Source organism: Drosophila subobscura, chromosome U (genome assembly GCF_008121235.1).
Source record: "Drosophila subobscura isolate 14011-0131.10 chromosome U, UCBerk_Dsub_1.0, whole genome shotgun sequence".
Lineage (NCBI taxonomy): Eukaryota > Metazoa > Arthropoda > Insecta > Diptera > Drosophilidae > Drosophila > Drosophila subobscura.
The window spans coordinates 22,577,181-22,593,596 of record NC_048534.1 but is presented as its reverse complement, the minus strand read 5'-3'; the positions used below and the strand labels follow the sequence as shown (position 1 = coordinate 22,593,596).

Sequence of the window (16,416 nt, the reverse complement as noted above, 5' to 3'; positions counted from 1 at the left end):
GACTGAATAACACTATAAAACAAGAAAACAACATCAACAGCAATAAGAATATATGTTAAACCATTTTTGAGTCATCAAAGTGGGTGGAATCATAAAAATCGAGTACAGCGGCGTCTGCACATCGAAACCCTCGACATCCCTAGCCACGACGTATCTATGCGCAAAAAAAGTGAAAAAACGGAAAGGAATCGAATTTATACACACTTGCACATGAATCTCATTTACAAATAATTATAAAAGAAAAGCATTCGAGTGTAAACGAGCGACTCCAACTAATATGTAGACATCAAAGAGCATAAAGTGGCAGTGTTTTAACTATGAAAAACTACAAAAATAAAAAGAAACTTCCGCAGACGTCAGCAGCGGCGCAGAGGCAGAGATAGAGGCAGCGACAGCGACAGAGCCGACGACGAGTACCGTTGTTGCTGGACAACGACGACGACGACGGCGACGACTACGCAAATTGGCCCCCGCAAAAAACACTTTAAATATAATAATAACTAAATAAATCTCAGACAAACGGAGACTGTAATTGTGCGGCGGCAACGGCAACGTGTGTCGTGTTGTCATGCATTTTGTCACACAGCAGCGCCACCAGCAACAACAACAACAGAGATCCAGCTCGTCCTCGAATTCGTCAATAGCATCCACATCATCGGCACCATCGGTCAGTGCCAGCAATCGCTTTGTGGCCCTGTGCAAATCTTCCAGCCAAGGTGCCCTACCCAAATCCCTGGCCACGGCACAAAACCTTTACCGACAGTCGGCACACCACCAACACCACAGCCACCACCACCATAGCCAGCAGCACCAACAACAACAACAACAACATAGGCAACACAAACGCACTGCCAGCCTGAATGCGACGCCCATGTGAGTGTTTTTTTGTTTGCCCTACCTGTGGTGCCACTCTGCCACCCCAAAAAAAAGACTTAAATATAATTAAAAGCTAAGCATATTAATTTGTGGTGTAGGTTTATTTCGCTGGTTTGCATGTTTAACAGTTACTCTTTCGCTCTTGCTCCTCATATTGCATGTCGTTATATCTACCTACATATAGTATTCCGTTCCGTTCCATTCCTTTCAGTTGGCTTATCTACCCATTCGAGTGATAATAACCCCATTGCGCTCCCAGTCTACTTAGTCTGCTTACACCACAAAAAAAAAACCTTTTACTTCTTGCATTAGCTCCCGTTGTACTTCTCTTTTTTATTTTTATTGCGCAACAGTTGCGCGCTCAGACGTACAAACGTATTTTATTTGTGTCCAAATCGAGGAGTATCGTGTGTTCCATGGTGGTAAGGTCTCTTTATTGTAAATGTGTTTATTTAGCTGTTATTCCAGAACGTGGGCCCTCTTTTAACAAGAAATAGTTGTTGTTGCTTAGAGTAGTGCATTTTTAGGGAGTTGAGAAGATTTTTCACTCCATTAAAATATTCCTCTTTCAAATTGTGGGAGGCACTGAAATCATGTATAATAAATTAATTCAAATATAATCATGAGCAGCAGCGTCTCTTTTTTATCAACGTTAGTAGACTCCCCTAATTTCATGAATTTATTGTTAAATTACCCAACTTCCTATTAAACGTAGTCAGTGGTCAACAAAAATTAATCATATAATTGGTTTAAAAAAAAAACTTGGATTTTTCCTAATCCTTATTTGTTTTAATGAACTAATTGATTAAAATTCAAATTAAAGAACGCATTATCTTTCAAATTAAATCGGAATCGGGCTAGGAGGTAATTTCGTATTTATTTTTCGAACTGCGTTTCATTTTCTAAAGGCCTTAAATAAATAGACAACCATTAGGTTGTGTGAGCGAAAGAGGTTGTGCTCTAGTGCGGTTTTTTGGTCGAACTTTGGCACAGCAAAATTCGAATGAATTGCCTAAAATGTAAACAAATAACACAGCTGACAATTTTTATAATTTCTGTGTACCTTTTATTGCTGTCAGAAGCCAATTTCCGCTCTAATTAATTGGGGCAAATCTTATTTGAATCTCTCTTCGCACAGTATTTGCCAACAAGTGTCTTAAACATTTGAAACGTACTGTACATTCACCCATATATACACGTATCAAAATTTGTGCGAGTGCAGCGAAGCGTTTTCCATGTAACCATGAATGGCCGAATAACGCAAAAACAAACTTTTTCCGAGTAGCCTTGGCTTGCCAGCCGCCAGACAGTATGTGGCAAAAGCAGATTGTGCGGGGAAGGTAGGGAATAGGTAGATATGTTTATCCAGCAAATTTATGTATATACATTTATGTATGTGGGTTACTACTCTTTATCTGAACCGCTGTGGAGGTATCTAAGAACAAGGCAAACGCTTCTAGCGTATGCAAAAGTCGACCAAACAAACGTCTCGTATCAGTCTTACTCATTCTCGTCGTTGGGGCCGTTGGGGCTGGCTGACTGCCTGCCTGCCTTTGCCTTTCTCTGCCATCTATTTGCGATTCTCTCTCGAGTGCAAATTGTAACGTCGCGCTGTAATGACGTGCCCCGGCCCGGCACAAAGCACAAAACGACTGAAAACATCGCGTGCCTTTAAACAGCCAGCAAACAAACAAACAAACAAACAAACAAACAAACCAGCAAACCAGCCATAGAAAACAACACAACAAAACGGAACAGAATAGCAGAAAAATTAATTAAATAATTATCAGCAAAACGGCTACGGTTGCGGCGCATGTCATAGTGCTAAACGAGAGAATATTGTGGGGATAGTTTCATAAATTAATGACATTTTCGCCAAAACAGTGCTAAAAATACGATATTTTATTTTTGCGTCGTGTTTTCACATTTCGTCATCAGTTTTATTTTTTGCCTTCCTGCTGTTATTCGTTCGTTCGTTTTGTGTTTTCTGGCTCTGTGTTCTACGGAACGATGACATACATTGGGACGTCGGTGCCCCAACAATAAAAGAACCCAAAGACCCCACACACACAGTAACAAAAAAAAAGCAAAAACAATGCCGCACGAGGAACCAAAAAAACCGCATAGGAAAACCCTAAACGTGGAACCAAAGAAAACCAAAAGAAAGAAAATGTAATACATTTCTTTGATTTTTTGTTTTACCCACTTTTATTATTGATTTTTCGCCAGTCTTTCGATGTCTTTTTGCCCCCAAGTCTGTTGCATTTTGATGGGGGCAAATATTAATTACGATTTGACAGACTTGTTTTTCGATTGCCGGATAGTTCCTTTGCATATAGAGCTCTGTCCCCCGACTTGTTGTGAGGTGCTGCTGTTAATTGTAATACATTTTTGATGTGGCTAATATAGTTTTATGGCTAAGGTTAGAGTTCAACGGGGCCGCGAGTGAGGTGAGTGTAGTCGCTGCACTTTCAATTACATCGATGGCAAACTACAATAATTGATATACTATATATGTATGTTATACTGTATGTATATTTGGTTTATTATTTGCTGTAGAGCATTCATATTTCTGTAGGAATTTCATCTACATTTGCCCTCTAAATATGTAGCAGAAAATTTCCATTCAATTATTCACAAAATTCCAATGATTTATCGTAGCCCGTTCTGAGATTATTTTGCATTGCTTCGTAGTGAATTTATCAGTTATTATGGAAGCCAGATAATTGTTTTCCCCCGAACTTTCTCAGCTCAGCTTTTATCTCAGATCTTTCTCAGAGTCTATTCATACACATTTTTGCTAATCTGCTATCTGGGGCTGGGGGATACATTCTCACACCGAAACCTTCCTTAAATACTCGACGTATTTACATACATTTAATTGCTTAATGAAGAGAGTTTTCATATACTAAATGGGGAGCACATTATCTCTGATCTTTCTCACATTGGAAGTGACTCTTTCGTAATCGCATAATGTTAAACATATACTATATGCCTGTGTACTTAATGATGGGGGAATTATCATTTAATGGTTCCACTCCACTCCATTATTTTGTTTGTTTATACAATTCCTCGGTTCGTATTTGTGCTGCTTGCTTGGGGGCTTAAATATTTTTCATCTCAACAATGTTTTCTATGAACTTGAGCCGGGGACATTGATAAGGTTTTGAGGCTTTGAGCTGTATTTCCAAAGTCACTCGGTGGGATACATTCTTTGTGTAACGCGCGGAGAAAAGTAAGAAGTGGGGAATGTATAAATATTTACATATATACGTAAAGATAGTGGAAAGTTGTATTAATCACAAAGAAAATGTTTTTTCCCTGGATGTACAAGTACCTAAATCTCTCTGGTTTTGCTCTCAATGTTATTGAATAGGTCGCGCACATGACATGTCTTTTGTTCTTGCATTTTCGAGCCCGAAGCAGTCTAGCTCCATTTCCCTCTAGATGAAAGTTAACAGAAAATCGTTAAAACAATTATTTATTTCCTTAACAAGTCATAATCCTCGGGTACAAACGTATCATACAGTATAGCTATTTCGTAACTGCCGAGTGCACTCGTCCCATAATTCACATATTTCTTCAACAATACGAAAAATGGAACAGATGTTGAGCTAAATATACCTCATTACCCTTGCACAGGGTATTTGGTGCCAGATGTTTGCCAGGAATGCCAAGAGCTAAACCCTAAACCCAGAGCAGAAGCTCTGATATTTTCGATCGGTCTGTTTCTATGCAATCCAGCTGGTTTTTTGTGTGCCAAAGTCGCAGCCGAATGTACATATTTGTCGCCCTATCATAAAACGATAATCAAGTTGTGGGTCAGCCTTGCTTATCTGGCCAAAAGATTGTTTAACGATCAGTGTCAAAAGCTTGTCAAGCCCAAAACTAGGCTTTCATTTTGGTTGTGTAGATAAGCAGAGTCGCAGAGTTTTAAAGTTTTTAAATTCTCAGGCATTCTCTTATGCAAACTTCGCTCGTGCGTGCCGAGTCTAGCAACGTTGTGCGCCGCGTCATGTCGGAGGCGTGCCGCTCGGGCTTTGGTGATACTTTAAAATCGGTTAAAGGCTTGTAACAGCTTTTAATTTAATCGTTTGAGACATTATTGTTTGCACAAATATTCGTTCGAGTGGCCGACGACTGTGGGTCTGACCATTGACATCTGGCAGATTGCTTTATCAAAGCTGAAAGAAGCGAATATCTTATCGTGCTTATCACCACTAGATGGCATACAAGTATATGTTAGTGCATATACATATATTGAAAATAATAAACAAATGTGGACACAGACGCAGACACAGAGGCTCAGAAAAAGCTCACAGAAAAAATAGTACACAATGGAATTGATTATCGTCGTTTAATGGCAATTGATACACCACTCTGTCGCAGTCCGCTGAGGCAATAGCATGTCTAATTGAAAATAATATAATACATTTCCATAGGCCCAACCATAAACTACGCAAAAATAATGCTGAAGGGAAAGTGGCGCAAAAGAAGCGAGCTCCGCCGCGCGTTCTTTGGTATGGAAAAAGCATCCGAAAAAAGTTGATTCGAATTTCGAGTGTGTGAGTGTGTGTTTGTGTGTGTGTTCTATCTGTGCCGCGAAACAATTAAAGGAAATTAATTAAAAGCGAAAATTACTGGGAACAATGATCAGCTTTGGCGATATTGTCTCCCTGTCGCCAACAAAACCAATTGACAGGTGTCGATGGGAAGGTGGCTCCATCCCTCACTTCACATTCTCTATAGAAGCTGTTTGCTGTTTGCTTATCATTGGCACCACTTAATAATAACAGTTATTGTTTAAAACCAGCCGTTTATAAATTATTAATTGCGATTCAGCTGGCAAAAGTGTGTGTTGTGTGCATTATAAGAGTGAACTTTGGAAAATGAGTTTAGATTAGCCGCACAGACATTTTCCGTGTAAAAGTTGGCGTTTTATCTGTCTAATTGTTTGTGAGTCATGTGTGTGTAGTGTTAATGAACTCATTGGCAACTGAATTGGATGAGTAATTGATTTGCTATTTATGATTGGGGGAGCCTTTGAACGGCACTTTGAGACAGTTATGTGGAAGGTCTTTGGCGGCCTTTAAGAAGTAATTTTTATTCTTGAAAATTTTATGAGAAATAATATTTTTTTATGATTTGTGTCTGGTTGGGTAATGATTTACTACTTTAATTTACCTTTTTGAGTGGGTTTTCGTTGGTGTTTATATTTAATCGAGATATAAAAGTAAATAAATATTTCTCTATAATTTTATGGGCTGGTTGGGATTTGAAATTCTTCCTCAAGCTCCCGTTTCTTCTGTTCTTAAGCTCTTATAGTTATTTTTAACTCTTCTAGACTTCAAGATCTTCACCTGGAAATAGGTTTTGGTATCTTCCATGTATTACAAAAGTTGATCTGCCACTTCACAGCTTAAAAATCGTTAATTTCCTTCTACATACAGCGAAATTCTTAGCTGACTTATTTTTTGGGACTTTCTCGTATTCCTGGTCAAATTTTACCCCATAAGCTGTGCAATTTTCCAGTTGGAGTGTCCCTATTAATGTGCTCTCCATAAGTTTCCTTCCATCCAGTTCTCTGTAGTTTTTCGTAGTAGTTCTATTACCATCCCCAAGTAGGAGTCCAATTTTTGTTTTCGCTATTAAAGACTTCCCTTTAGGCATGTCTTTTAATTTGGCATTTGTTATTTTTTGTTGTTGATTTGTTTATGCATTTTATTGTAGGATTAAAGATATTGATACCATAACCAACCCAACAACAACAACAATCAACACAACCACCACCACATCAAGTGTAATCATAAACGCCCGAACTGCCGATAGTCCGTGCAGTAGTCAGACCCCAGCCAATGCCAATGCCAATGCCAACATGTTAGCTGAGACACAGCACGAGTCACAGCCAGAGTCACAGACACAGACACAGCCACAGGCAGCACAGCTACAAGCAGAGCAAACGCCGGAGCGGTGCCAGGAAGAGCCACCAACTGCTCAGCAGGAACTGCAGCAGCAGGAGGAGGAGCAGCTGGAGCAGCAGCAAGAAGCACGGCCTGAGGAGAGGGCAGCGGCTGCTGCTTGTAGCAATGGTGGCGACAGGTAGGTGGGATCCAACCCATGCTCAGGAAACTCTCCAGCCGGGCCATGGTCCAATTCCGTAAGAGAATAAATTTATTCCAAATTTGCATGCCTAGTTCAAGAGTTTTTTTACCATTCATAATTAAAATTCCAACTCAACTTTGGTAGTTTTAGATCGGGCGTGGCATAAGGAATCTATAAACTAACTTTGTGTTTCCCCCAACCGTACCATTGCAGGCGCGATTCCATCACCGAGGAGATTACAATTACCACGACTACGATCAACAGCAGTTTGAGCAGCAAATTACTCACCATTCAGGAGGCTGAGCACAGCAGCATTTCCATATCGTCGACGTCTTCGAAACAGAATACTTCCACAGCAGCCACAAACTCCACGGCAGCGGCGGTATCCACAGCGGGCACTGTAGCAGCGGCCACTGTTGCCACAGCAGTTGCAGCAGCTGCAGCAGCAGCTTCAGGATCTCAGCAACGCAATGAGTCGTCGGCTGCCACCTCCTCCACCACCAATGGCATTAATAGCGGCAGCAATCCTAGCCTAGCCCAAGCCACTTCCAGCTCTAATACGAATTTGGCGAACAGCAGCAGCGCCCCCACGCCCAGCATCAACATTGTAGCCAGCGATCCGGCTTCAAGGGATCAACCACTGCAGTCACAGAGCGTCGACTCCAACGGGTGTGTCCAGCCTGCTGGCTCCTGCACGGACAGTCCCAGCAGTCGCAAGAGCTCGACCAGCTCCAAGGGACGCGCCAGTCAACCAAAACTCTCCACATCGAGCAGTGGACGAGATGAGGTGAGTGGAGCAGGTGCAACCAAATCGGGGGAAATGAGTTGATAAATGTGCAAAAACCATAGTCAGAGTGATTTACAAATACCTTTTGGTCTGCAGGGTCGAAGTACATAAACCCACGCCACAAATGCCAGCGATTAGATCGCAGTTTGATTAGCACTGAATCAATGTAACGTTTTATGATTAAACACCTGTTGGGAATGAATTTTCAAGGGTAAAAACACATTTTCGACCCATAATTTGGAGTGCTCAAGCGAAGCAGAAACCAACTTTGATTAGTTTTTATAGAAGATTTACAACTTTTATGGGAATTACGACTTGTAATGGAACGATTACAGATAGGTTCCCTTTTTGTGCATTCCCAGCTACACTTTGCGGAGATCTCTCTACTTTCTGGCGCAGAGATATTGGTCCAAAAAGACCCCCAACTATTTCCGGTTTTTATTTGCATTTCCAAAGAAAAAGCTCTCTCTCGCTGAGTGCCTTTCAGGCTTTGCTTAAGCCATTAGCACCACGAAGCCAACAAAGGTGTGAGAATCCAGTTCAAGACAGATGGCTGATCAAAGCAGCAAATGATCGATGTCTGTGGACAGCTGGCTAGATGGATTTGGCAGACAAGAACAAGACAGTGTGACACAGTGCGATATCAGTCACAGTTTAATAACTGCAATATTATTGAACGTCAGTGGGCGCAATCTAATCGTGTGCCCAATTGATAGTCGGCGCACACACAAACGTGTCCGTCCGTCCGGTGTACATGTATGAATATGTAAGTATATAATAAATGGGCATAGCACCCTATCAACCATTCAACGTGCCATGCCGCAGCTGATTAGAATTACCCTTCGGCGTGTGTGTGCAAAAAGCTCGCGACATAAATTTTCGGTCGCTCTAAGCTTTTTCTCTCTGCCTGCCCATTGATAAGATATTCTCTTTTTTTCGTGTGTAATTTGTGGGCCTGTGTGGCCATAGCAAAGCGGTATTCAATAAGCGACGAAGCGTCTCCACGGGTACGATACCAGAAGAAGGCAAAAAAAGTAGCACAAATATCGCGAACTTTGTTTTTTTTTTGCGCTCTTTTTGTTGTAAATAATTGGTGGGGTCATAAACAGGCGACAGGCGTGTGGTGCTGATAAGACATATAAAACCTAAACACCTGGCCGAAAGTAGTTTCCTATGAACCAAAGGTGAATCATCCAAAATAATAGAAGAAGAACTGATAGCAACGACAGCAGCAGCAGCAGCAGCAGCTAGAGAAAATAAAACAATTGCTCCAACAGTTAGCTGCAATAATGTTAGAGCTCTCGTTGCTTAATGGTTGCTTAGTGAATGGATATTCTAATGATTATGGATCAACTCTCCATCTCCCTGCAGGACACCGCACAGAGCAAGCTAAACGAGCTGACACCGCACGAGCTGAGCATCCTACGCGTCGATCGTGGCAGCAGCGAACAACAACAGGTGAGCAGCAGCTCCAATTCCAACGAGAAGTCAGCCAAGCCCTCGCGTCTGTCGGAGCGTGCCAAAAAGAAGTCGTGGTACAACGTCATTTATCCCAATTACAAATCACGCGCCGAGGACTTCAAGAAACTCTTCAAGGACGTGCCAAATGATGAGCGCTTGATTGTGGGTAGGTAATCCGCACAAGCAAACACAAAATCCAATCAATTGAATGCTCATTTTTCTTCCCAGATTACTCGTGCGCCCTGCAGCGTGATATCTTGGTCCAGGGCCGTTTATATGTCTCACAGAACTACGTTTGCTTCCATGCCAACATTTTTAGCTGGGAGACCTATGTGAGCATCAAGTGGAAGGATGTCACGGCCATAACCAAGGAGAAGACCGCTCTGGTGATACCCAATGCCATATCGATAGCCAGTGGCAAGGACAAGTACTTCTTTGCCACATTCACCTCGCGCGACAAGTCCTTCTTGATGCTCTTTCGTGTCTGGCAGAACACGTTGATGAACAAACCCTTCTCGCCACAAGAGATCTGGAAGTACGTGCACAATTGCTATGGCGAAGAGCTTGGCCTGACCACCGACGACGAGGACTATTGTGATCCCACACTGTATAAGGACACAGAGACCGATGTGGATTTCCACACAGCGCTTGATGACGATCAATCGAATCAATCGCAACAACTACAGCAGCCCCTGCAGCGTTTGAGCGGCAACAGCAGTGCCAGCAGCGGCGGCAGTGGCCGTGCGGCAGCTCCCCGCAAATCCAAAACAAAATATTTCTTCAACTCTTCAAAATCTTCGAATTCGGCCAACGCATCGGCCAGCGGATCGGACAACAACAAGGACAGTGCCCGCAAGCTGAGCAAAAAGATGAAACAGAATGCCAAAGAGCTGACGCTGAGCTCCGTGAAGCCAGCGGAGCAATCGGTGGGCGTCACCATGATGAATGTCCCAGGCAGTGGCAGCGCCGGCAGCAGCACCCGAAACAGCACAGAAAGCTCAGCAGCAGCAACAGCCGCAGCCGCAGCCAGCGGCACAGCCTCCACAAACAACAGCAGCGGCAGCGTGACGGCCACAGCCAGTGGCAGTGATAAGAAGAGCGCGGAGAAGAAAATCAGTACGAGCTCCAACTCGGGCGCAGCTGCGGCAGCGGCGGCGGCAGCAGCAGCCACGGCAGCGGCCGCCTCTCTATCGGCCTCGTCGGATGCCAAGCATGTGGCAGCGGAAAGCAAGCGCAAGATGAGCAAAAATCATCGGCAACGCGAAGCGGAAATGGTCAGCAAAAATGCCGAAGAGCAGGCACCCACAGATGTCTCGGATTCGTCCGATTCAGAGGAGAATAATGTGCCGTAAGTAGGGGGGAAGAAACTTCCAAAGAACTTGCATTAATCTTCTGTAACTCCTCCACAGCTTTGTGCCCACCACCGAGTGCACATCGACGCACGAGGGCCGCCAAATTGTGCACACCATTCTGCCCATCAGCGTGGACACGCTCTTCAATTTGCTGTTCACCAAATCCAAATTCTTAACGGACTTCCATGCGCTGCGCAAGTCCACGGACTTGACCATGGGCGAATGGACGAAGAACGAGGAGGGTCTCAGTGTGCGCACTGTCAATGTTACAGTACAATTGGCCGCCTCTGTGGGACCCAAGACCTCAAAGGTGGAGTGTTACAACATGTGGAAAAAAACAAATGAATTCATTGTATACATTTTTTTTTCTAGGTAACCGAATATCAAACGATGAGGGCATGCAGCAAGCCGGGAGAACTGTATTCCATAGACGTAAATAGTGTTAATGCAGGCATTCCATATGCGGATAGCTTCAGTGTGCTCATACACTTTTGTTTGGCCAGGTATGACGCAAACGAAAACCCATTCCCCGTGCCAGTTTCATACTCCTTTTTTGCTTACAGAACGGTGGATGATCACACCATGCTATCGATACACACACAAATCAAATATAAGAAATCAATTTGGGGCGTTGTCAAGGGCTTCATTGAGAAGAATACGTGGGCGGGTGTTGAAGATTTCTTTGGCGCTCAGTTGCATGCGCTGCAGAGTGAAACGTGTATTCCGCCTGCGAAGGGCAAAGGACGGAGACCGAGGCGTGGTAAGCATCTAGATGTAAGAATTAATAAACAATTAACAATGCAACAACCACAACAACAACAAGAACAACAACAGCATCAACAACAACAATGCAAAGCAATTTTTATTCTATAAAAATTAATTATGGAATGTATAGAAATTTATACACACTGCCAATGCCAATTGCCATTTTGCCATTGCCATTTGCTTCTTCTAAACACAAACACATACCAAACACTCACGCATGCATACCAAAACCATTCCAACAACAACAACAACCATTCCTCCAACAACAACAACAACCATTCCTCCAACAACAACAACTGCTACAACATCAACCTACCACCAACGCAAAAAAACCAATTCCAATAATGCTAAGCTACAACAACAAGCTACAAACAACATACACCACAACAGGCATAAATCAACAATCAACAACAACAGCTGGAGGTACAGCTTTAGCAAAAGTTACAACAACTGTAACCGAAACGGGAACGGGAACCGCAACCAGCACGGACAATGAAAGCATACGAGAGCCATCACGACATCACTACCATCATCATCATCAGTCGGAGCAACATGAGCATCATCAGCATCAGCATTTGCACATGCATCACCATCATCATCATCATCACAGTAGCAGCAACAGGGGTAGCCAACAGTCACAGCCACAGCTCGCACAGCAGCATCAGCAAACGCACAGTCAAAGGCCGCATCATCATCATCAGCACTTGCATCAACATCATCAGCATACGCAGCCATTGTGGCATCATCGTAAGGCCATATTTCAGTCGAGTAAAGGTACATAGTAGTGATAGCTAGCAAAAAATGGAAAGCAATTGCCAGGGGGAGAAGGTTTTCAAATGTTTGAAAAAGTTAAAAGTTTCCATTCCATTTCAAGTTGTAAATAATTTCTTTGTTTCTTTCGTATCTTCGACTTCCGTTGGACAAAAAGAAGTTGTCATAAATGTTTGCCAGGTTATCAGTGGGCTGATTACCCGCCCAGGTGGTGTTTTATCAGTGGCAAGGTGAATGCAGGTGTCGCCAACAAATGGTGTGTTCTAAATCTTTGCACGTGCTTCGGGACTTTAATTGCATAGATTTGAATTGCTATCTAATCTGACAATATATTACACATTTTTAGGAGTAGTGCACACACCTGTTGGGGGTTAGACATTGAGCAATGAGTCACTTAAGACTCATAGAAATTGACCATGATACGATAAAGATTAAGCATAAGATTATGACACACTTGTGACCAGTCATGGACAGGCCTCTTGAATTTCTTAGCTGTTAAAAGAACAACAAACTAAATGCCTATCAGCGCAACTCGAGACAAGCTGTTATTGCGCGCATCATGCACACGCATGTATGTTGTTTTTGCAATTTTTAGGCATAGGCATAGGAAAACTTTATCAGTCTGTCAATCAATTATAAAGTGAAGAATATTTCTGTGGGATTATTAGTCACCATTAACTCCAAAGAACTTCCCAAGTTCTCCACACATTTTCATCAAATGGCACTCCCCTTTCCTGCCTCTCGTTTGCTTTCTTCCAATCATATCAAACATTTTGTTCAACTCTTTTATAATCTTACTCTTTTTCCGAATCCCATATTAGAGCTCGTTCAAACTCTTTTTCTTGTAACTTCTCCTCCTACTGCTGGCAATTGCTACTCCAATCCATTTAGAACTTGTACCTGATCGATTTGCTTTGTTATTTCAGTTTATATTTTGAATGAGTAGTTCTCTCGACTTTTCTGTTGTATTGTTGTGATTTTGTTGCTGCCTCACCATACGTTGCCATAATGCGTGCACCTAATTCTCTGGCTCATATGTTTATTAGATTTATGCTTTCGAATGATTTGATTTCTAACCGTACCATTTGCCATTCCTCTCTCTGCGCTCGTCCCTACTCCACAGGTACCGCCACACAAATACGCCCCTTGGAGGAAGCAGCTGGCGGCGTTGGCGTCGGCGGCAGCGGTACGGCACAAGCTGGCATTGGCGGCGATACACTGCTGGAATCACATTTATTGTCTGCGGGCGGCGTCGCCGGATCGGGTGCCGTTGGGGCCGCCTCGGGCCATGCGCTGCTGCACGAGCACGGCAAGTTGCAACAGTTGTCGGGCCTGCAGCAGCAGCATCACCAGCACCACCATCAGCAACAGCATTTGCAGAAGCACCTGGGCGGCGTCGATCTCGGCGGCGTTGGCCGACTGCCACTGGCCATGGGCCAGGGACAGGGACACTACAGATTCCTCAAACACAAGGGCTTGTCATTGTTTGTTATACTGTTGCTCTGCTTGATGCTGGCATTAAATGTGATATTATTACTTAAGCTCTGGAAGCTGGAGGAACGAATTGATGTGGATCTCAGTCGACGAGCGAGCTTTCCCAGTTTGGCGGCCTTAAAGTGAGTACACAGCCAGCCAACCATCTGCTGTTTAACTCGCAATTTCTATTCGTTACGCAGGGAACTACCAAACACAAATGAGGAATGGCTGGAGCTGTTGCGTCAGCAGGAGCAATCGCACGAGAGCGAGCTACGCAAATGGCATCAAGTGCTGCAAACTGCCATCGAGTTGCTGAAAAAGGTGAGCATTGTCTGCGAAAAGATCTACAACGATGACCAGCTGCGTCAGAGCATTGAGTCGATGTCAATGCACACTGAATTTTAAGCATCTCATTACAAACAAAAATGTGAACCACAAAGCAACCAGCAACCACGAACCACCACAGCAACCAACAGCACAGCAACAGCAGCAACAAAACAGCAAGAGCGACAACTAATTGTAACTGAAACAAACACTCACACAAACACATACACACATACATGTATACATACAGTGCGTTTCAAAAGCGTTAAGGCGGAGTTAGAGCTGGGCATTGGGTGACAGTCCCTGAAGTCTGTTTTGGCGAGTAGCTGAAGCCGAAGATTGCGGCCAAGTTGCTATTAGATGGAAGTTCAATGCCACAGGAACTGCCACAGCTGAGAAGAGAAGCGTATTACATAACAGAATACTATTTTCAGTGTATCCTGAATTAGGTGTATTTATTCCAGTGTAATTTGCGTGCAAAAACTCCGCCACCTCGACAATTCTGGCACTCCCATGGCATTAAAAACATTTATAAAATGTTTTTCGAGCTCCTAACTTATCGCCACGAAACGCACTGTATTAGCGGGCATTTGTAACTGATCTCTTTAGTTAGAAAGACGTAAAAAAAAACCGTAAACAATATTGTTGCATGTTTCTCCTTTTCTCTGTTCAAGAGAACGTTCACTCTGGGCGCAGACTGATGTGGAAACATTGGTAAAAACTTAGCCCATGAATCTTCCACCTATAGTGCAGCCAGAGTAGACCGACTCTTTAGCTCTAGGTTTTTTGTATGCCATAGAACCCAGAGGCCAATCCAAAGGCGAATGAAGCTAATGCAATTTTTGTATCACTCACCTCACACACATTTTGTGCTGTACCAAAACAAGTCACTAAAATTTGTACACAGAAAATTCAGAAAAAAAGTTCAGTAGAGGCGAAAAATGTTGTTAATTTTTTTGTAAGTAAATTTTGCAAATTTTCTACCATGCTCCTCTCTCCTCTGTTATTATGCTGGCAACTTAATTGAATTTAAACACACTCACTCTATTTTTTGTTGTCTAATAACCACAACTAACTCTTTTTGTGTTTACTAACACTGTAATTTGTTTACTGCTTACTTCCGCATGGAATGAATTTATATTGTCAAAGTGATTTAAGTTGTTTATGAATTTTTAAACGTTTTTGTTTTTCAGACTGAAAAAACATTGGCTGATGTCATTGTACGTTAGCTGCAAACAAAAACAAAACAAAACGAAAGCTATGCTATAATTGTGGTGCAACTAAAATTAATCCAATCCAATCCAATTGTCTTCGACACAAGCAAGCAAAAGACCCACAGCAAAGTCTTGGGCCCAAAGCAAAAGCTACCAAAAAAAACAACAATCTGAAATTGAATTTAAAATTCAACTAAAATTTAGTCACAAACCCCACAAACACGCCCCACACACACACATGAAACACATATAAAATTGTACCCCCTACAAATTCGTAATTTCTCCATATTTATGTCTATCATTTTAAGTGAAAAAAAGAGAAAAATGTGTAATGTTAAGATCTAAGTAGCTGCATTTTAGTTAGGTTTAGAGCAAATTGTTTAACGTTTTTATTAACTGCATTTACATACGTTTTGGCACCTGTTCGTTTGGCTTTGGCTTTTAGACAAATGTATCTACAAATTCCTCAAGTATTTCATATCTCACAACATACCAAAAACAGAAAGAAAGAAGAGAAAAAACAAACCACATGCAGAGAGGGTGCGCCCTTGAATTTTTGTTTTAGAAAATTCATTAAGATGTCGAGCAAGCGCAAAACACACAGTAACAACAAAAGAATATATTTAATAACCGATTTGCCGCCGGTCTTTGGCTAGGGGAAAAACAACATTTGATAAAAACGATTATACAAAATGTTTTATTGTGTACAATATTTTTGTAAAACCGTATCGAAACCGAATTGTGAGCAATTCTTTCGTTCTTTTTGTATAACTCCTCTTTGATCTACCCTCAACCCACGTTTATGGCGCCCGTTTACAGTCGAAAAACCCCGACACAGAACCGACAAACACTTCAAAACAAAACTAAAGCGAGTTGAGATCCGATTATGGCATACTCTATATATACACTATATATATAGCCAAGTATTGTTAGTTTGTAGTGGTTGCATTTTAACAAGAAAAAATCAAACGAAATTCAGCAAAGCAAAATGCAAAATGGCAACCAACTTGTGTGCGAATTGAAGGCGAAAATGTTTAAGCAGAATTAATTAAGCAAAATACATTTAGGTCTAAGCTATGAAAAATGTTGGTTAACTTCCAACACAAAATCAAAAACACGATACTGAAAATAAGCATGAGAAGCATGAGAATCCTCCCCCCAACCCCAAAAAATACATACATAATTCTTGTCAACTTCATTTGAGCCCGCGCAGAAATTGGCTTACAAAATGTGTCACAAGTCTTAGTCCTAGAATTAAATGAAAGAAAGAATGAAACGAAAACCGAAT

At 42.2% G+C, this 16,416-nt stretch overlaps 1 protein-coding gene across 6 annotated transcripts; it reads left to right on the top strand.

Moving 5' to 3' along the window:
- Positions 1–16,243, top strand: LOC117902539 (protein Aster-B). Of its 6 annotated transcripts, none has more exons than XM_034813967.1 (11): positions 1–873; positions 6,607–6,975; positions 7,192–7,765; positions 9,137–9,392; positions 9,455–10,574; positions 10,636–10,888; positions 10,951–11,081; positions 11,142–11,338; positions 11,734–12,117; positions 13,238–13,730; positions 13,791–14,733. In XM_034813967.1, exons 1-11 carry the CDS (start codon positions 569–571, stop codon positions 13,993–13,995), a joined length of 4,287 nt encoding a protein of 1,428 aa, XP_034669858.1. In that variant the 5' UTR covers positions 1–568; the 3' UTR covers positions 13,996–14,733. The 6 variants fall into 6 exon arrangements, with proteins under 6 accessions (XP_034669858.1, XP_034669861.1, XP_034669862.1 ...); XM_034813972.1 differs by lacking the exon at positions 11,734–12,117 and adding an exon at positions 15,108–16,243 and having other exon boundaries at positions 11–873; positions 13,791–13,911; XM_034813969.1 differs by lacking the exon at positions 1–873 and adding an exon at positions 2,931–3,048.
- Positions 16,244–16,416: the final 173 nt, after the last annotated feature.